General features: G+C 38.5%; 1 protein-coding gene across 1 annotated transcript; it reads left to right on the top strand.

The window, feature by feature from the left end:
- Positions 1-2,689: 2,689 nt before the first annotated feature.
- On the top strand, positions 2,690-21,195 carry gja9a (gap junction protein alpha 9a). The gene is made up of 3 exons (XM_072548483.1): positions 2,690-2,829; positions 5,269-6,801; positions 14,351-21,195. Exon 2 carries the CDS (start codon positions 5,297-5,299, stop codon positions 6,797-6,799), a length of 1,503 nt encoding a protein of 500 aa, XP_072404584.1. The 5' UTR covers positions 2,690-2,829; positions 5,269-5,296; the 3' UTR covers positions 6,800-6,801; positions 14,351-21,195.
- The last annotated feature ends 1,689 nt before the right edge of the window (positions 21,196-22,884 follow it).

Genomic DNA, 22,884 nt, shown 5'->3' on the forward strand with positions numbered 1-22,884 from the left:
CTTGACTCCCTAAGTAGGGAACACATCCTTCCTGCATCTAGTGTGTCCAGACCTGTTAGAATTCTATATATTCCAATCATTTCACCTCTCACCCTTCTAACACTAGTGAATAGAAGCCCAGATGAACCAATCTTTCTTCATTGAATAATTCTACCATCCTTGGTATCAGCCTACTGAACCTTGGACATTTCCTATGTCAAGTGCACTCTTTCTTAGCTAATGAGTTCAAAGCTTCCCACAATATATCAGGTGTTATCTCATCAAGACCCTGTAAAATTAAGACATCCCTAGGCCTAAATTCAAATTCAAATACTCTTGCAAAGAAGGCCAATATATCATTTGTTTGGTGCACCATTTGTATATCCACATTTCCCAATGTATTTCACTATTTAATAATACTCTTCCTTACTGTTTTCACACTTTGAATCTTCACACTTAGCCACACTCAACCGCATCTGCCATGTGTTTACTTATTCACTCTGCCTGTCTAAATCACCTGAAAGCCTCCTTTTGTATTCTCCTCACAACACAATCCCACTCAGTTTCGTGCCATCAGTAAACTTGAAAATGCTGCATTTGGTCACCTCATCTAGGTCATTTAGATACATTATGAATAGCTGGGGCCCAAACCTTTTGGTACCCCACTGGTCACAACCTGCAACTTGGAAAAAGACCCATTTATTCTCACTTCCTGTTTCTGCCTGTCACCCAATTTTTAATCCATGCCAAAATGAGTAATTGCCTATTCTGCATGTTTAATTTTGCCCAGCAACCTTTTAAGAAGGACCTTATCAAAAGCCTTCTGAAAATCCAAATACCCCCTTGACTACTGGTTCTCCCTTATCTATTCCACAAGTAACATCCTCAAAAGACTCCAGTAGGCTTGTCTTTCATAATTGATTTACCCTTCATAAATCCATCCCAGCTTTCTCCAATTCCATTAATGCTTTTGAAATGTATTTTTGACACATTTTTTGCAATAGACTCTAGCATTTTCCTCACTACTAATAATCAAATGATAGGTCTGTGATTCTGTTTTTTACCCCTCATCCTTCCTTTTTAAAAATAGTGGTCACAGTTGCCACCCTCCAATCTGTAGGAACTGCTCCAGAGTCCACAGAATTTTGGAAGATGACCACCAATGTATCCAATATTTCTAAGGTCATTTATTTTAATACTCTGTGATGTAGATTATCAGGCCCAGGTGATTTGTTCATCTTTAACCCCTTTAATTGCCTAAAACCTTTTTCTTACGAATACTGATTTCCTTCTTCTCAACAGACCCTTAGCTCCCTAACATTTCTGAATGGTTATTTATGCCCTCTTTTGTGAAGACAGAACCAAAGGATGTGTTTCATCCTTCTGCCATTTCTTTGTTATCCCCCTGTGATAATTGCCAAGCCATTTTTACAGGCATTATTTATTTCTTTGTTTATTGCCTGTCCCAATGTGATGTTATTATTTGGTGGCCTAAAGACCACGCCTACCAGTGACTTTTTCTTCTTAGAATTTCTAATTTCCACCCAAATGGATTCAGCCTAGTCCTCCATAGAACCTTTATCAGCTCTCAGCATCACTCTGATGTCATCCTTGAATATCAGAGCTACACCACCTCCCTTTCATCTGTCTGTCTTTCTGAATAGTCTGATACCCCCAGATATTAACTCCCAGTTGCGACAATCTGTAACCACGTCTCCGTAACGGCTATTAAATCATATTAATTGGCGATGATTTATGCCATTAACTCTTCTACCTTGTTATGAATGCTACGGGCATTCAGGTAAAGTGCCCTTATGCTAGTTTTCATATCCTCATGATTTCCAACATGTCTAATAATATCTCCTGAATTATCCTTCCATTTTACTTGTTTCATAGTCTGCCTTGTACTTAAACCCTCCTGCACACATGCTAACTTGCTGTTTACCTTTTTATTTACCATCATACTTCCTGTTGTTTTCCCTTTCCCTTCCGCTCACTGGTTTAAAGTTTAATTTCACTAGAATGTGATGTAGGCACCATTTCTGAATTCCAAGGACACTCATTGTGCCCAATCAACTTAATTTCTCACTCAGTGATTCTTGCCCTATTTAAAACTACTTGTTCTGATGGAGACATTCAGCACTGAATAAGAAACAAAAAAAATCACTGGTCTATTAAACCTGCACAGCCAATTCTTAATTTGTCAGAAGTACATTAAAAAAAGCTAACTACTCTCCTTCCTTTCATAACAAGGCCGGGCAGAAGCATCTTTTTATTAATGGAACAAGAGGTTATTCATTTAACTGTGAAATGGGACATGACCGATTGATTGGTTCCCGTTTTTAAAGCACAAAATTATTGATGAGCTATTTGTACCCTCTGGAAATATAATTTTAAAAATTTGTTCTTGACAAAACAAGTTTTTTCATCCAGATGATTTAGTTACAAATGCCTAATTTAATCTTGAAGTCCTTATGTTGCTTTTATCTAAACAGAAGGCATTTCATCTTACTTTTTGTAAAATGTTACAATTTGATTCAATTTTGTATACAGCAGGACAGTAATTCCTCCAGGCATTGCTTTTAATAAGTACAACAATGCTAATTGAGGTTATTGCCCTTGCAGCCACCATGATGTCAGCAAATTGATTTCTCTCTTGCTATAAGTATTACACTGCAGCAGCAGAAATCAATGGCACACACAAGCACGATTTGGAATTACTTCAACATTGGCCATGTGAACATTCTTTTGTTACCAGCTTGACAATGGATAACTAAACCTGAAGCACAAAAGTAAAATCTACGAGTGAGTGAATTCTACAGCTCAGGTGTTTCAATGGATTTAGCACAGGTCAGTTCTCCCTGTTTTGTACTCTGTACTGTGTTTCTGATACACATTGAAAATTGCGATCAACACAAATTTCAAAAGTTTTTTTTATAATGTGGAAGTTCTATAAAAATGTTTTAAATGATCAAGCTTATTTCAGTTATAATTTATTAAAATTGGCTGAAATTCCATTTTAGAAAAAAAAACAAATAGAATGAGTTAAAACTTATAACAATATGAAGGCCAATTCAAATTTAAGAGTTTTGATTGGACAATACAGCATTTGTGATACATAGCAAGACATTCTCAAATCGTAATAATGTTGGTCATCTGATTACCAAGAAGAAAACATACTGGAAAGATCACATTTTTCAGATGTACAGATGTTTAAAGAATAGATTTACTAGAGAGTTTTTTTTAATGTTATTCTTAAATCAGTCCTCCTGGGACAGAAACTGTCGACAAAAAGACCAAATTTTTGTCGACCAAATTGTCGACAAATAGCAGCTATTTGAACAGTGGGCAACTGCTGATTCTATCTCTGATCTTTCTTGTTGTGATCACAAGATTCTGACCCCAACCTTTTCTGTGTCCAGTGCTATTTCTCCCCCTGGCATTCCCAATGCCTGCAACCAATTTTCCCACCATTGCTTCCTATACTCACTATAGATACCCTTCCTAACCTTCCTGGTGCTCTAAATTAAGTTTATTTTCCTAATCCTTCTCATGCCAATGACTGATTCTCTTGCTGTTCCCCCCTTGTTGATTCTCTGCCTACTCTTCTTTATAGTTGCTCGTGATTCTCTCTCCACTATTTCTAGGAAAATCTCCAGGAAAGAAGTGGGAAGAACAGAAATTTTTTATCTAATATAGTCATGCTCGAGGCTTGTGTCAATACTGTGCTGTGCTGTTTAAAAGTGTTAAGTTTTAACAAGATGTTCACTTCTCCATATAAATTCTGGTTGGCATCAATATGAAAAACAATTCTTCATCTGGGAGTACTGTGAGAATTTATGCCTTCTCTCAACAGATGCTTCAGACTTTGACTAGCACCCCTGGGATTCCATACAGATCAAGTTAACCAGCCATCTGCCCAAACATAAATAGAAATAAAATCACAAAAGAAACATACTACAGATGCTGAAAATCTGAAATAAAAGCAAGAAATACTGGAAATACTCAGTAGGTCTGGAAGAATTTGTGCAGAGAGAAAAACAGAGTTCATGTTCAGATCACTGAGCATTCATCAGACTTGGGAAGAGTAAAAAATGAAATAGGTTTTGGTAAAGGTAAGGGGAGGAGTGATGAGACAAAGAATAAAAGATAAGGGCTACAGAGATTAAATGACAAAGGGTTTCATGAGATAAAACCAAAGGAATTGGTAGTGATATAAATAAAGAATGAAATGATGTGTCTAGAGGGGTTGTGAAAGGTAGGATCCTGAATGGCAGGATCCTGAATGGCTACTATTCAAAAGTAAATTAGAAAAATGAGATAAAAAGATTCCATTCCAGCAACAAACAAAAATTAAATGGAGCAATAATTACGACCAAAATGGCTGAACTCAATATTGAGTGCTCCTCTGAAAGATGAAATCCTGTTCTTCAAGCCTCCTATCAATTTCACTGGGATATGTACAGCAGCAGGCCAAGGTCCAAAAAGGTCAGAGTTGGAGTAAGGTGGGAAGTGAAACTGCCAAGCAGCTCGATGCTCGGTGTCATACTTGCAGACTGTAAGTCTATGTGTCTGCCTTTAGTTTTCCCAATGTAGAGGTGGTCATGTGGGAACAATCACACTGAGCTGTATTAAACACAACCTCTTTGAAATTGCAGGGAATGCCACTTGTGTATAAATCTTTGTAGGTAAGAAATCACCATTATTTCAGGCACATGTACCTTCTAATTGTTTCATACAGTAGCCTGGTTAATACTGTTCCTTTTGGTTCATCAGACCTGTGGATGAGATCCCTTAATAAAATAACAAATTGAAGTTGATCTTAAGAGCAATTATTATTCAGTGTACATTGGGTGGTATTGGTGAAGATGAGTTAGCTTTTAATTTTAGATTTATTTTCAAATGGTACAATATTTATTGTTAGATGAACTAACAATAGTTCGACAATAGGCAAACTAGAGAATTGGCTGAGAATTCCTGATGAAGGGCTTATGCCCGAAACGTCGATTCTCCTGCTCCTCGGATGCTGCCTGACCTGCTGTGCTTTTTCAGCACCCACTCTCGACTCTGATCTTGAGCATCTGCAGTCCTCACTTTCTCCTAGATCACTGAAGCCCCTCAAACCTACTTTCTCCTTCAATTAAATCATAATTAACCTGTATCTTAACTACATCTATGCTCCTTGGTTCCATAATACGTAATAGCCTTTCCCAATAGATCTATCGCCCATCAGGTACCTGCTAATTAAACAAACGAGCTGTCTAAAATGACAATGATTTCTGTTGTTAGGACTCCAACCTGAAATGAAGCACTGAGGATGGGCGACTGGAATTTCCTTGGAGGGATTTTGGAGGAAGTTCATGTCCACTCCACCATTGTTGGGAAAATATGGCTGACAATCCTTTTCATATTCCGCATGCTTGTGCTTGGAGTGGCTGCTGAAGACGTATGGAATGATGAACAGTCAGAGTTCATCTGCAACACTGAGCAGCCTGGCTGCAGAAACGTCTGTTACGACAAGGCCTTTCCAATCTCTCTCATACGTTACTGGGTTTTGCAGGTCATCTTCGTGTCTTCGCCATCCCTAGTGTACATGGGGCATGCCCTATACAGGCTCAGGGCGCTGGAGAAAGAAAGGCAGAAGAAGAAAGTAGTGCTGAAGGGTGAGCTGGAAGAGACCGAGACCATGCTGGAAGACAGGCGTAGGTTAGAGCGAGAGTTAAGACAGTTGGAGCGCAGAAAATTAAACAAGGCCCCGCTCAGGGGCTCTCTGCTGCGCACTTACGTCCTGCACATTCTCACCAGGTCTGTGGTGGAGGTTGGATTTATGATGGGTCAGTTTTTGCTCTATGGACTTGAGTTGGACCCTCTGTACAAGTGCAAACGTTTGCCCTGCCCCAACATTGTGGACTGCTTTGTGTCCAGACCCACCGAGAAGTCTGTCTTCATGCTCTTCATGTTGTGCATCTCAGCAGTTTCCCTCTTTCTAAACATCCTCGAAATCATTCATCTGGGCTGCAAGAAGACGGGGTTGGGGCTTTTTGGATATTATCCCAAACTGAAAGAGGAGATGGGCGATATCTTCATCCCCAAGTCACAGAAGAACTCGAGTGCTCAGCGAATCTCTGTCTCTGCAGTGGAACACACACACCCCACGGTCCCCAGTGCTCCAGTGGGTTACAGCTTGTTGCTGGAGAAACCAGCGGAAGCTACAATGTATCCGATATTTACACCCCCCGAGCTCAAACCCATCCTGGATGATCAGAAACAAAGTTACAAAGAAACGCAACATCAGCCTCCTGCAGCCACTCAATGTAATGCAGACTCGAGCACAGCGTTGAACTGCACTGAAGGACCCAAAAAGTCCAGCGGATCAGAAGTTCCCAGCCAAAAGGGTGAAGAATGCAATGAGCCCTCAAACGCAGCTTGCCTTCCCGCCCCGAGCCCGCACTCAGCCAGTCAGACGGAGCTGCCCACCGCCGGGACTTTATACCCGGCTCTTCACAGCGCCCCGTTCCCCGCCGCCAGCGCCAGCCGCAGGCTCCGCCGAGTCAGCGCCACCTTGAGCTGCGCCGCCGACTCTGAGGCCGGTCACAGGGGGAGGTGCGGCTTCGGTGTGACCAGGGCCCGGGCAGCTTCGAAAGGCGATCTCAAAAGGCCCAGCAGACCCGACACTCCCGAGTCAATCTGTGAGTCGAGCTCCGAGTCGAAGCTGAGCGGAGACGGCGGCAGTCCGCGGCAGGCTCTCTCTCCCTCCCGGAGAATGTCATTGGCAAGTAACGCCAGCGGCAGGCGTGCTCCCACCGACCTCCAGATATGAGCGTTAGTCTAATTAATACCTTATCTCTGTTAAATATAAGAATACATGTTCGGATCTGAGCAAAATGGGGTTGCTTTGTTCCCAGTTTTCACCTTTAGATCTCCAATCCCTCCTTAAATTTGGAGACCAAAACTACAGGCAATATTCCAGGTGTGCCCTCACTAAAACATGTATTATTTTGGAAAGACTTCTTTATTCCTGTACTCCGTTTCCCTTGCAACAAAGTTCAACATGTCATTTCAAAGTAATGTGCTGCCAGCACAACCTGTCATGAAAACATGACCATGGAACATTAATAACAAATAAAGTCTCACATTCCCCAAACAGATTTCCGTTTATTGTATGCAGTGCAAACCAAGACATGTTTCAATGTACATAGACCATCGATCTTATTTTTTAAAAGCGTTAAGGGACTGAAACCAATATTGCTGGACACCATGAGGATTTAAGAAAGGGGGAATCAGGGATCGGCGATGAGGTAATCGCTTTTAAAAGTCTGTTGTTTGTCGCTGAAAAGGAGAGTCCGAGGGTTCCATGAGGCTGGAGAGTATTCTGAACCTGAAAGAGCGGATTAAAATAGGAAAGTGCAAGGTGATGCACCTTGATTGTTGCAGGTTGAACAATCCGATTATATGATGAAACATAGTATTGTTGAATTAAATGATCAGGAACACAAGAAAGAAGAACAACATAAACCACGAGTCATAGAGATGTACAGCACCGAAACAAACCTTTTGGTCCAACCCGTCCACGCCGACCAGATATCCCAATCTAATCTAGTCCCACCTGCCAGCACCTAGCCCATACCCTTCCAAACCCTTCCTAATCATATACCCATCCAAATGCCTTTTAAATGTTGCAATCATACTAGCCTCCATCACTTCCTCTGGCAGCTCATTCCATACATGTTTTTCCTGGAGAGTCAGAGGCTGACAGGTGACCTTACAGAGGTTTATAAAATCATGACGGTCATGGATAGTATAAATAGACAACGTCTTTTCCCTGGGGTGAGGGAGTCTAGAACTAGAGGACATAGGTTTGGGGTGAGAGGGGAAAAAGTGTGAAAAAGTTGCCCCTTAGTTGCCCTTTATACTTTTCCCCTCTCACCCCAAACCTATGTCCTCTAGTTCTGGACTCCCTCACCCCAGGGAAAAGACATTGTCTATTTATACTATCCATGCCCGTCATGATTTTATAAACCTCTATAAGGTCATCCCTCAGCCTCTGACGCTCCAGGAAAAACAGCCCCAGCCTATTCAAACTCTTCCTAGAGCTTAAATCCTCAAACCCTGGCAACATCCTTGTAAATCTTTTCTGAACCCTTTCAAGTTTCACAACATTCTTCTGATAGGAAGGAGATGATGTTGCTCCACTATTCAGTAGGTTCATCTTGGGCTTCAACTTCACTTTCCTCTTCCCATCCTCTTCCCATTTCCCTTGATTCCTGGAAAGACCAAGAACTTCCCTTAAATGTAGTTGGACCACCCAGAATAGAGAATTCCAAAGTTTTGCGACCTTTTGAGTAAAGTAATTTCTCATCTCCTAAAATATTAGGTCCCTATCCTGAGACTGTTTCCCTTATATGTAATTGTACCCCCAGCAGAAACAATCTCCCAGTCTTGACCCTGACAAAGCACTTCAGATCTCCTCTCCTTCTTATAGATTCCAGAGGACACAGACCCAATTTAATCAGTCTCTCATCATAGGACATACATGCCAGGGTCTGATCAGATGAACTCCACTGTATCATCTCCACCTTAGATTTGGAGACCAAAACTACATACAACATTCCAAGTGAGACCACACTAAAACATGTACAATTTTGGAAATACTCCTTTATTCTCGTACTCCAATTCCCTTGCAACAAAAATCAACATGTCATTTAAAAGTAAAATACTGCAGATGCTTGAGATCTGTAATAAAAACAGAAAGTGCTGGAAAAACTCAGTAGGTCTGCAGGCAACTGTGGAGAAAGGAGTAGAATAATTGTTTCAATTCCAGAACACCAAAAACAATATAATTTTCCATTCTTATGACCAAAAGTAAATAACATCTCATTTCCCCACATTATACTAAATCTGCCAAAGATCAGTTTGCAATGCACTATGAAGCAGGTTCGATTCCTGCAACCAACTGAAATCACCATGAAGGACTCTCCTTTTCAACCTGTCTCCCTGCCTGAGACATAGAACCCTTAAAATGGCCACCCAAGTGGACAGGGTTGTTAAGAAAGCATATAGTGTTTTGGCTTTCATTAACAGGGGGATTGAGTTTAAAAGTCATGAGATCTTGTTGCAGCTCTATAAAACTTTGGTTAGACCGCACTTGGAATACTGCGTCCACTTCTGGTTGCCCTATTATAGGAAAGATGTGGATGCTTTGGAGAGGGTTTACCAGGATGCTGCCTGGACTGGAGGGCTTATCTTACGAAGAGAGGTTGACTGAGCTCGGACTTTTTTCATTGGAGAAAAGGAGGAAGAGAGGGGACCTAATTGAGGTATACAAGATAATGAGAGGCATTGATAGAGTTGATAGCCAGAGACTATTTCCCAGGGCAGAAACGGCTAACACGAGGAGTCATAGTTTTAAGCTGGTTAGAGGAAAGTATAGAGGGGATGTCAGAGGCGGGTTCTTTACACAGAGTTGTGAGAGTATGGAATGCGTTGCCAGCAGCAGTTGTGGAAGCAAGGTCATTGGGGACATTTAAGAGACTGCTGGACATGCATATGGTCACAAAAATTTGAGGGTGCATACGTGAGGATCAATGGTCGGCACAATGTCGTGGGCTGAAGGGCCTGTTCTATGTTCTATGTTCTATAATGACTCTCAGATTTAAACCACCACTAGTTATCTATGTCTCTCATGAAAAAGCAGCCCTATAGTCTGATAAGATGTTGTAAATTTAGCTTAATCTGCCATTGATGTGTGACTGCCAGTCAGATTCCATTTAATTTTGCTACTTAACTATTTAAGCAAATTTTTATCAATTTTGTACTGTCAGAGGCTAATTCTTAATCTAAATTTAAAGTTGAGGAAAACATACCAAAACACCAGGTGAACCAAATTCCTGACTTCACACTCAGCCTATATCATATATAGGCATCATTGACTATCCATACACCCCTTACTTTTGATTCTTTATTATTACAGCACCATTCATTCTGCTATGACCTTTCTAACTACTTGGTACATTTATTGTGCATGCTTAAAGATAAAAGCAACAGATTGAGTGTATTAAAAAACAAATTAGACAGATACATTTTGGTAATTTTCATATTGGTGAAAGTATCAAGAAAGAGATTGTTATATATATTTTGCTTTTTACTAACAAGTACCAAGGAGGAAATCATTTGCCCCACCATATTTCATCCATTCACAGACATCCTGCTGTTTGTTTCTTAAATAATTCCAGGGTATTTTCTTCCTTTAACCTTGATGTTTCTTTTACATGTTTACATCTTCTGAGTTTCTTGTACTATCCTACTGAGTATTTTTCTCCTTCACCTTTGATAATTTGTATAAGCCATTTTCTTTTTTAAGTTAATTTCATGCTGTTAATTCATTAGATCCATGTTTGCTTAGTTAAAACTTTTTGTTTTTGCATAGTATTTTGCTTGCATGTCTGAATAGATTTCAAGGTGTTTCACATGGCCTCTACTGAAGCATTACTATTGATTCACCTGTTTAGTTCCCTTATTTCATGTAATTCATACTTTTAAAGTTGGGAACTCTCCATACCAATTGATAAAACATTCTGTAATATATTCCATGACTATCTTTTACATTATTTAACTACACATTTGAGGCTCAACATTTGTAATGCAATAGATCTTTAACACATGCACGCCAGTAATAATCACAAAGGTGTTGAAGCTGTAACATGAGCCATGTTCACTGTTTTTTTTTAGCTATAACATAAAATTACAAACATTTAGCCATCAATGTAGATGATAAATCTGAATTCACATCACTTGATATCTAATTACCATAACACTTATTGGTCAAGAGGATTTAACACAAGTGTAATAACTCAGCACAAAAACTGATGCAGTTCTATCTTTAACTTCTGAGAATTATGCTAAATGGCAAGGTAATGCAACAAGGGTGAAATAGAAATTAAAATACAGCAAGGGAAGAACATTTTAGCAGCTGCTGCTGACTAACGGTATATCCAAACTTTACTCTGACAATAGGGTTATTTAATTGTCCAAGTTAAAAGTTGAATAACACATATTTTTGTTATATAATGAACTTATTTCTACAAGGTATAGACTGATTGTAAAATTACTCAGCACTAGCTTCTCCTACTTTAACAAACTGAGCACATCAATCTATTACAATGGACCAGTCTAGTGTTTCAGTATCATACATTGCACACCAACAATAGTTGCATTTATATTATGACTTTAATGTTTTAAAATTTTCTAAGGTGCTTCGCAGGAGAATTATCAAACAAAAGTTCACACTGAGCCACAGATGATGAAAACATACTTGGGAGGTAGGTTTTAAGAAGCTTCTTAAAGGAGTAGCAAAACAAATAGGGAAATCTAGGGATGGAATTCCAGACAAAACACAAAACTACACATCAGTTTCTCCTTTTGTCACCCCGTTGAACCTTCTGCTGATGTTCCCAGGATTCTTTATGCAGTTGTAATGGACACCCAACAAGATAAATAAATGATATTTTTGTGGATTTATTTTTCAAAAGGATAAGTGGAAAATACAACCAATTATTGACTAATTATTGCTAATTTTACTCACACTTGTCACTGAAGCTACTAAATCATCAAATTTTAACAATTGATTTAAAATATTTCATGTTGAGAACAAAAAGTACCTGAGATGAAGTATAAAATCTGGGTACTGAATTGTTGTTCCCAATATTGGATAAACAAATATTTTAAAGAGCAAATACTTTTTTTATATAAGTAAAGTCTTCTTACAAAAGATTACTCTGACCATTATTGTCTTCTTTTCTAAATGCTTGAAATCTGGAGTTAGTCCTAAATATTTATTTAATAGATTTTCCTCAATATGGCACATGTATCCTATTCAAAATGATAGATTTTTGTCTGCTCATAATTTCAGTCCTGTCCACTCTTCAGTGGATACTCCTAACTTGGAATGTTGAACTTCTGGGTATCAACTACAGACTCCATGAGTTCCTTCTGTTGAAGTGCATGTATGCTGAAATATCATGGTGACCAGCATGTAATCTGCAGATCCATATCACATATTAAGAGTTTTGGCAAATTATTTAAACAACAGTACAGAGACTTTCATGTACTTTCTCACTCGTTTGTTTTTAATAACAATTTCTACAAAAACTTGCATTTATAAAGAACCCTTGAAATATAGTATAGATAGAATATAGCCAGATGAATGAGTAATGGGGGCTATTTGGCAGGCAGAAAGAATGGATGAGAAAAGAACAATGCCAACAGGACGAGAGTTGTTTCAGTCACCTTTTAGTTAGTGGAGTAATTGCCAAACTTTAACTAATTTGCTAATTATTTCCAATCATGTGTTTTCTGTTTATTATGACTCTTAAGAGACTTAAGAGTACACAGCCAAATGACTCATGTGCTATTTTGCAATTGTAGAAATCTTTTTAATGAATTGTTTATAATGGCTTTTCCCTTTAATTAAGCCTCACCCTATTCACAACATTAATCAGAACTGATACTAAACAAAAATGCAGTTTTGTGAGGGAATGTGTCATGGATGAAAGGTACTCATTTGCAGGCATCGTGTATAGTTGGATAATTAGTCATCCACAATACTATAACCCTAAACGTTGCTTGCAGAGTTTTTGGAAAAACAGTGGTGGTTGTGGTAGATAAACCATCTGCTACAATGTGATCTGTTCCCCAACAAGACCACAGAGGGCTTTATGAAGTAGGTTAGGCCATGAAATGACACCACTTGTAAATGTACTTAATTGTGACTCAGTAGATTCCCAAAATCAAATTTTCTGTATATATATTTGGGTTTTAATATTTTAGTGGTGTAATATACAACATTTCTCCCTCTCAAATCTGGCTTCATCTGCTTTCTGAGATAAAAAATGACACATTGACTGTGTACTGCAGTGAAGACTTTTTGCATGTATTTTTAGATTCTTTTTAGTACGTGTAGGAACAATGATGGTGTGTACTGCATCTGCAGAGCAGGAGCAGGTTGAATACTATGGGACCGGGTTTGGTGTCCACAGAAACAAGAAACTGAAGTTTCATTAAAATAAGTGAAATACTGCACATTGTACAGTTCTATATGTGATGGGCAAAGGCAGGAAGCTATGAGCCATCTAATTAGCATACAGACCAACATTTACAATCATTGACTTTCTGTCAAAGTTAGTTAGCTAGTTTGTTAGTTAGTTATATACTATTGTAAACACATTCCAAGATGTGCATGATTTTGACCTTTTCTCAACTAATAATTCATTTCATAGCAGCAAGATTTTCTACTTGACTTCATAGCACAGGAAAAAGGGGAATGGCACAGCAAAATGGCATCAAAGCTGATAACCTGCCATGATCCAGAATAGGGCAACAGCCTGAGGGGCTGAATGGCTTACTCCTGCTCTTCTGTTTCATGTAAAACATTATGAATAGATTACTTAAATTTTGAAGAATTTATGCAAACATAAGTTCATTGATGGACTTCAAGTTATTTTCTTTAGTGGGGTCTTAAACTACCTTAATTGATCTCATGAATAGTTGTATATTGTACATATGGAGATACTTTATGCACATTGTATAGTATAGAGGAGGTGAGTGCAGGAATGAATGGTTCAAACAACTTCCAGGGAACTTTCTGTTTCTTGCTATCTTGTGGTTTTGGAACCAGGAGCTAATCAACAATGAAGTACTTCACTTATATTCACAACTTGCTGTTTTTCAGACTAGGTGAACTGTTTGATGTTGTCTATCTTTCTCCTTCACAACAATCATAATTATTCTTCCCTTTATTAAGACATAACTTTTTAAAGTTGGGATTCAAACATAACTAAAAGTGAATCAAGAGCACATATTCCAAGAGCAATTTAACCTGAAAAATCTTAAATGCAATTATTTATATCTGAGGAGTACTGCTAATACTAAGAGTCAGATGTTTGTAAATTAGTAGTCCATTCAATAGGTGGGGGATAAATCATGTTACAGCCATAATGATCAAAGGGAAGTTTTATTTTATTTTCTTTAGCAACAATATTGAATTGAGTTTTTAAAGAAAATAATATTTAAGCATAATACTTGATGGTAATAGGATCCTCAAACAGTAATGATTAGACATCATTTATCTGATAGAAGGATGAAATACAACTAAATGTTAAATATATTGGCTGGGATTTGATATTTCAGCACTCCTGTTGTGTGTTGAGAGTAGATATTTTACAATTTTGACACCAAGCTCTGCAGTCTATGGCTGCACCATGTTTTTGCTGGTAAAATATGGGAATTGATTCCTGTTGTTTCTGACAGATTATTGTTAATATTGCTTATTTCCTATGGTATGACTGTTTTTATCTTTCCTTTTTTTCCCTTTCAGATCACTGTACTTCAGCTTTTAACCGTTATGAAAAAACAGAGTCAGTAACCAAAGGCTTTAGAAACTACTGAAAATTTTATACTTGAACTGGAAAGATTATCACATTCTCTCCAACCACTGGGAACACTGCAGGCCCTGTACTTAATATGCTGAGAATAGACAGATCTTACTACGCTGCATTGCTAGTTAGGAGCAATATTCTTAACAAATTATACAGTGACATTTGCAAGTAAGGAAATTACCACTGTCACTTGAATAACATGAATGTTTCAAAAAGTAGTTCCGATCAACTATATTTCAAATTTCAATTTGGATTCTAGGAAGTTCTTAGGCTTACTCCTGGTTGTAGAGGATTGATATAACATTGCTATTGTTACAAAGATCTATCAGTGGTACGGCACCAGTGAAGTGAGCTATGCTGCAAAGAGAAGTGAACAGTAGATATTGTCCCAAGTTATGTCATTTGTTGGATTTCATTGCCTAGTCTACTTTCAGAAAAGTGCTAATCATCTGAAAAGCAATTTCCCACAAAGATCATAAAACATGAGTGATGGTGTTGAGAGGCACAAGCAGAGGTATCAGAACTGATTGTCATAGGAAATGTTAAATAATAGTGTGGACTGCAGCAGTTCAAAAAGGCAGTTCACCACCATCTTCTCAAGTGCAACAAGGGCTAGGCGATAAATGCTGATCCAGCCAACGACATGACTAAATAAAAAAAAAACCAAGAGTGAATAGTCAGGAAGAGATACAGTATCCCTCTTCTTTGAATCTGCAATCATCAGCCTCCTTCTCAAAAACAAAACAAAAACTTCACCACACTGCCTTCACAGACTGCCATTGTTCTCCAAATTTCCTTTTACAAGATCCTAAAATTATAAACATTTAATGTAATAAATCTATTAGAAAACCCCAATCATGTGCAATTCCATTTTGAATTCCATCAATCAGGTTCTATCAAGCCAGAGAAGGGAAATGTATCGTATCAAAGTCACAATACAATCTGAGTTACTGTGACAAAAGATAATCTATCCCTCCTCAAGCTTCTTGACCCATCTGCCACCTTATGATCCTCAACCAACATCTTTCCACTGTCTTCCAGCTGAGTGCTTTTCTTACTTCTCTTCCTGTTTCTATTCTTATCCAACTAATCTCAATCAGAGAATCATCTGCAACGACCTCTTGGCACGCCCCATCCATTCCATTAGACTGCTACTTCTGGAATCCCCCAAGAATCAATTCTTGGTTCCGATCTACAAATTTCTCTTTGCCAACATTATTTGAAAATATAATGCCAAGTTACACAAGTATGTTGATGACACCGGTCTCAACATCATCACTATCTCTGAAACACCTCCAAATGTGTCTAATCTATCACACAGCTTGTTCAATATCTAGTACTGGATGCTCAGAAATTCACTCTGAATAAATATTGGCAAGACCAATGCAATTTCTTTCAGTCCCTTCTCCAAACTCCATTCCTTCGCTACCAACTTCATTTATTATGACCCTAGCTGATGGTAGTACTGGACATCAGATCCCAGAAGGAAACTTGGCTTGACAAATAATATGTTTAATTTTTGCAGTTGTTTACCATTGTGGTTAGTGACCAAAACATATAAATGCTAGGCTACAGATATTCTTTAACAACAGAACATAAGTATATTACATAAAGAAGAAAGCAATGTATAAAGACAGCTAGAAATACCTTAACACAAACAGCAAAGCAAAATGTTAACCCATTCACCTACACTATCTTCTTAGAAATATTCAGTTCCAGAGAAATTTCATTCCTTTCTTAACTCTAAGCTTTTCTTTAACTGAAGAATGTTGCCAGGGTTGAAGGGGTTGAGACATAGGGAGAGGCTGAATAGACTGGGGCTATTTTCCCTGGAGCATTGGAGGCTGAGGGGTGACCTTGTAGAGGTTTATAAAATCATGAGGGGCATGGATAAATAAACAATGTTTTTTTTCCCTGGGTTGGGGGGAGTCCAAAAGTAGAGGTCAAAGGTGAGAGGGGAAAGATTTAAAAGGGACCTAAGGGGCAACTTTTTCACGCAGAGGTTGGTGCAGGTATGGAATGAGCTGCCAGAGGAAGTGAGAGGTTGGTGCAGGTATGGAATGAGCTGCCAGAGGAAGTGGTGGAGCATTTAAAAGGCATCTGGATGGGTATATGAACAGGAAAGGTTTGGAGGGATCTGGGCCAAATGGTGCCAAATGGGACTAGATTTATTTAGATAACTGATTGGTATGGACGAGTTGGATCGAAGGGTCTGTTTCCATGCTGTTCATCTCTATGACTCACTGGTTCTATGATGTCTCCATACTTTTTTTCCTTGGACTGCAGAGACATTTAACAATTTCTTTTTGGGTCCATTGGAATGAACATCTCCCAGTTCTAATGGTCTAAAACTTTTCAGTTCGAACAACTTGAAGATTTCAGTCCACACTCTGCTGGCTTGGAAACTCCACAGACTACTTTAGCTATGATGATTGGTTTCCCTAATCTAAAAGCTGATTCTCCTGTTAGGAGAAATGTTCTCCCTTCAGAACTGAACTGACTCTTTAGAACAGTGACCTTGAACATTTCGTTCTGAAGTCAAAAATTAAACTCATGTATTTCTGGTTAGTGTAAAATCAGCAGATCAACATTCCATTCATTAACACTACTGGGATTCTGCTGGATTTTATTCCAGTTACATGTTTTATTGGAATTGATGTAGATATGTCATTGTTTCAAGTGACTTTCTGATTGTTTTTACAAAAACAATCTTAACAGAACTCCCACATCCACTTGCCACTATTTTAAAATCCAAATCCCATAACAATATATACATGCCATGCACCATACAGCACAATTCCTTTTCCTGGATACAGACTGTTCATAACCTTCATGTCATTTTTTTCTCTACCGGGAGATGAGCCTCCAACCACAAATCCATGCAATCAGAAAAACATTTTATTTCTGCCTTTGTAACTTTGCCCAAATCTGATACCGGCATCCGGTCACATGCTGCTGAACCCTTTATCCATGGCTTTGTTACCTCTGGAATTCACTATTCCTATGCCTTTTTTGAACGATTTCTTGTCTCTTACTTTATGTAAACTCAAGCTCATCTAAGACTCTTGTCCATATCTTACATTGTCCCATTCATTTCCGCTGTCCTCACTGACCTAGACTGGCTGCTGGTCCAGCAAGATTGAGTTTTAAAATCCTTCATCAACATTTCTAAACCCCTCCCGGGCTTCATTCTTCTCTTTCTATATTCTCCTACAGCTCTTAAGGAGCTCAGCATTTCCCCAGTTCTTGAACATCCCCAATTCTAAGGCCCCATTGATGGTTGAAGTATCAGATACATAGGTCCAAATCTCTAAAATATCTTACCTATAGCTCTCTGACTTTACAGTCTCTCTTTAAAACTTTCTTTAAAATCCTCTCGATTATCAAACTTGGTAATCTGCCCTACTGCTTCTGCGATCCAATGTCCAAATTTGTTTTTTTTTTAACTAGTTTAGTAATGGGATGCTTCACAATGCTAAAGGCACTACATAAACAGAATTTGTTGTTTCAAATCAAACACACATCTCTTACCAGTTGTTTCCTTGAAAGAAAAAGCTTTTCTCTCAACAACTGATTCTTTAAATTCCAAGGTCCTCTGTCTTCTCAAACTCAACACAAAATATTGGTCACAGGTGATTAAGTGTATTGCAGCTTTCAGAAAGTCACTATTTTGCAGGGTTTTTTTGTACTTTTTGCTCTGAACAGAATGGGGATTTTTAAAGGGATCATTTTATAACAAAATCTCCACTTCAAAAAAATTCTGTGATGGTATTGCTGTTCTCCATTTTTATTGAAGTCATACTAGCTTCATTATAGTGCTGTACTGAAATAGTGCAATAAGTAAACTTTAAGTGCTCAGCAGAATACTTCAATAATAGGAAATTAAGTATTAATCATTATAAAATTATTTCACATAGCTATAATACACATAATTTTACAGGGATGAATGCGTAAAATACTGAATAACTTTAGACTAGATTAGATTCCCTACAGAATGGAAACAGGCCATTTGACCAAACAAGTCCACATTGACCCTCCAAAGAGTAACCCACACAGACCCATTCCCTTACCTGTATTTACCCCTGATTAATGCACCTAACATTATGGGCAATTTAGCATGGCCAATTCACCTGGCTTGCACATCTTTGGATTGTGGGAGGAAACCAGAGCACCGGGAGGAAACCCACACAGACGTGGGGAGAACATGCAAACTCCGCACAGGCAGTTGCCCCAGGCAGGAATCAAACCCAGGTCCCTGGCACTGTGAGGCAGCAGTGCAAACCACTGAGCCACCATGCCACCCTACAATGATTGATATATCAGTTTGTTTACTAAGCTTTGACTGTTGCAGGTCCACTTAGCAACACTAATACATAATTAAACTGAGATTTTTACCTTTATTAGAAATATTTATTCAAGTTTTCATATGGCAAAGCTGTCGGGAAGGACAGCAAAAAGAACACTTCCAAATAATAACTTAGAAAGGTAGCATTGATCTCATGCTATATCTTATTCACTTGTGCTATGCATTCTATTTTAGGAGTCACCATTACAGAACCCAAGCAATAATGATGTCTAAATTATTATCTCCACTGATAGTTCCAGCAATTATCTTGGAAAACTAATATACCTGGAGGAACCACATGGTAGTACTAGAAATATTGAACTATTTCCGCCGAAGGCTTTCTCCAATATATTTAATTTTGAGCAAGATTTCCCTACAAGAATTAGGAGATGAGACTCTGATATTTATGTGAAGGCAGAGAGAGTGTCAGAAAGAATGTTGTAGTGAATGGGAAATCTAGAAATATGGGTAGCTCAGAGTTCCTACTACTCTTAACAGAGTATTTATATTGTTGGACATCTTTACCGAGCTGTCTGCCACAATATTAAAAGGTTTGACTGGATAATGGCTGGGTAAGCCTTCAGGTAGAAGGCAGAAGGCTGATGATCAGAGAGAAGAAAGGAAGAGATTTGTTTGTGGGGATATCATGGGCACAGGGAGGAGGAAGAACAGTGAAGGCATCAGAGACAGTGAGGGCATCAGATTGTAGGAAGAGTGCGGGCAGTGTGGTGTACATTTCATAGTCTGATTACAAGGGTTGTTCCAATTGCAGAGGAAGGGTGGGGTCAGAGGAAGTAGGTGAGTTTGAGGCACAGGTGTAAAGAACTGCTGCTTTGCCCATCCCACACAAGGCACTGGACAGGCACTTACTTGCTGAATCCACCCAATCTCACCTCATTGCAGTTTTCCAGGGCGCTGGAAAACCTTGCCCACATGCTTTCAGTAAAATTATGTTCAAATTGGAGATTAAAGCCATCACTAAAATATTTAAATATTGGTGTCACATTCTGGGAGCAGGTTAGCTGCATGAGAATGTTGAAGATTGGTTGTGTTTAGGTTCATGGTTATTTTTATTATGGTTTGGGGTGAGGCATTAGAACTTTTTCCAAAACGATTGTTCACTGATGTGTATAGTTGATTATATTTGCAATTACTGGAACAAGCATTCAGAGGCAAACAGGGGAGCACATTAATTGTCTGGAAATACACAGCAGTCGGGATATCATCTGTGAAGACAGAAACGGAGTTAACATTTCAGGTTGAAGAACTTTCATTGGTTCTGATGAAGGTTTATGACGTTAAACACACCCACAGTCCAAAGCTGTGCAGGTTAGGTGGATTGGCCATGCTAACTTGCCCAGTCGTGTCCACGGATGTGCATTTACATGGGTTAGCCATAGTTAATGCAGAGTTCCAGGAATAGAGGAGGCACTGTGTCTGGGTGGGATGCTCTTTCAGAGGGTTGGTGCAGACTCAGTGGGCCAACTGGCCTCTTTCTGCACTGTTTGGATTCTATGATTCTATGAATCGATTAGCTCTGTTTCTCCTTCCACAAATGCTGCCTCACCTTTTGAGTAATTCCAGCATTTCTTTAATTTTTGTTACAGATTTCTAGCATCTGTAGTAATTTACCTTTATAAGTGTTCTCTGTCTGCTCAAATTATGAAACATTAGCAGCAGTTTGAAGTATGGTATACCCAACACTGTCTTGCCTTCCTGGTAAGTAACTTCCAACAGGTAGAAGAAACATGCAGATTAAGATCAGAGAAATAAAAAGACTTGATGGATGTTCTCACCTGTAATTGAACAGCATTCACTTAGATTTCAGCTAATAGCATCCTCAGCATTCTGCAAAGTGCTCTTTTGAATTTTCAGTCATGAACCTTAGTTTTTAATATAATAAAATTACAATCATGCTAAATTTGTTTCTCTTGAAAAAGTAAATTGTCTCTTGTAAAAATTTTATGAAAAGTGTCTTAGTGTAATATTATAAGATATTTGCAAAGAGTCACTTGCTTTAAGAAAAGGGTCTAAAATTAACATTGTATCTTAAAAGTTAAAATTAGAATCTGTACTTTGCTGCTATTAAATAACTGTAAAAAACCTACAGCTGAGAAGTTTTAATTCCTTGCGACATTTAACTGCTATGAAGCAGTAAGATCTGTCTGTGCTTAAAATAAATTGTCAAAATGTTTCTTTCTGACAATACTTTTAAAAAAACTTTCAGCCAACTTTTGTCTCCTCTCCCTACTTGTTCACCAGTTCTAACTGACTTTACCACAGCATTATCTGTGAAGAGAGATTGAATGTACAGCACAGCGTAATTTGTCTGTAATATATTTATATAGTGCTGACCTGAAGCTACTTTTGTTTGGATAATCATTGTGATCTTCTATTGCAGGTTTTATGATTATTAATTAAATAACCAGATGGAATTCATTGCTTAAGTAGTTGCTAACTTTATCCTAATTGTTAACAGAGGAGCTACACAGTCACAGTTTATTAATGAAGCTGAAAGTGCTAGGCAAACAATGAAAGATGGTGTTGGACTTCAGTTAGACATTTTCATAGGTAGCTACTGTAATTGATCAAATACCATCTGTGTGTGAACATGAACATATCTAGGAACTGTCTCCAAAATTCTTTGTGATTACAGTTGTTGATTCCTCAGTATTTTGAATACAAATTGTGGGAATTTTACAACAGAATAACGACGTCCATTTTGCCATTTAGACTGCATACAAAAGGAAATGTCAACCATGCTTGACCGAAATAAACACGGTGCATTCAGGGTTGGAATAAGACTTTTTAGACAACCTCTGAAGACGTTCTCTGTTGGTGGACTCAGGCAAACAAACTGACGGGAAGCTGAAAATTAGAAGGCAAAAAAATGTGCATTATTCTTAATTTAACAACAACACTGACACATGCATCAGTAAGGCAGGCAGCATCCAAGGAGCATGCTGCTGCGCTTTTCCAGCAACACATCTTCAGCTCTGATCTCCAGCATCTGCAGTCCTCACTTTCTCCTAGAAGATTTTAACCTACTGCAAATCCTCTTACAAGGATGCCTTCCTTGAAGAAGCTCTCTTCCTTCCTCTACAAGAATTCCTGAAGAAGGGCTCATGCCCGAAACGTTGATTCACCTGCTCCTTGGATGCTGCCTGACTTGCTGCGCTTTTCCAGCAACACATTTTCAACATGCATCAGTAAGCTTGTTTTCAAATGAGTAATCTGCTACTCTTACATTTGGAACACAGGAACTGGTCTAGGCCATTCATTCCCATGGGTCTGCTCTCACGTCATAGCTGATTTGCATCTGCAACAGCTTCACATCCCTTCATTCCTTTACCTATCAAGATATATTGATTTTAGCCTTGAAAGCAATCGTCCCAGCCTCCACAATATTTAAAGGTAGAGAACTTCTAATCATTTTGGGAAGAGAACAACAAATAACCATATGGATGGAACTTATGGAAAAATGCAATTCTTTTAATGGTCAGAAATACAGCAAAAGGAATATGTAATTGATTTTACGTAAGACCCTAAGGATTAAAGTCCATTGCACAGACATGTTGTGAACTAAATGTGTTTGGCAGTCATCTTCTATAAGACCACAGGAAAGTAATATTCTACCAACTGTGTCCTTCTGCATTAGACCTAAAACAACCATTTTTAAATTTACAGTGCGTAGAATTCAATGCCACTTTGCTCATCATTTTCTGTTCTTGGCTGATGATGTAAGTTAACCTAAAATCTGGTACACTGGAGATCAGGACCAGTTTTAAAATTGTGTTCAGAGATTATTTAACAAATGGCAGTTTAGGTCTCGGGTAACCTCAATTGCCAACATAAAAAGGAGAGACCAAGGCAATGAGAAACAAAAGGATATAAATTACACAAATGGATTTTATACATGAGTTTTATTGAGGCAGATATGACAGTTCACTCAGTGGATAGAACCTTATAGGCTGTGTGGGCTATGGTGAGAATTATGTCAGAATCACGCTGAGAGTCTAGTATGGTCTGCCTGGCATTGGGAGTAACCCACTGCATCTCTGATGCATTTACCTAGTGCCATGGTGAGCTTCTCACTAAACATCAGTGAGTTGCCAATGAACAGGTATA

The sequence above is a fragment of the Chiloscyllium punctatum genome, chromosome 27 (assembly GCF_047496795.1).
Source record: "Chiloscyllium punctatum isolate Juve2018m chromosome 27, sChiPun1.3, whole genome shotgun sequence".
Classification (NCBI taxonomy): Eukaryota; Metazoa; Chordata; class Chondrichthyes; order Orectolobiformes; family Hemiscylliidae; genus Chiloscyllium; species Chiloscyllium punctatum.

What these genes read in the sequence shown, in the direction of transcription:
- gja9a (XM_072548483.1), top strand. Translation starts at nt 5,297, where the DNA reads ATGGGCGACTGGAATTTCCTTGGAGGGATTTTGGAGGAAGTTCATGTC.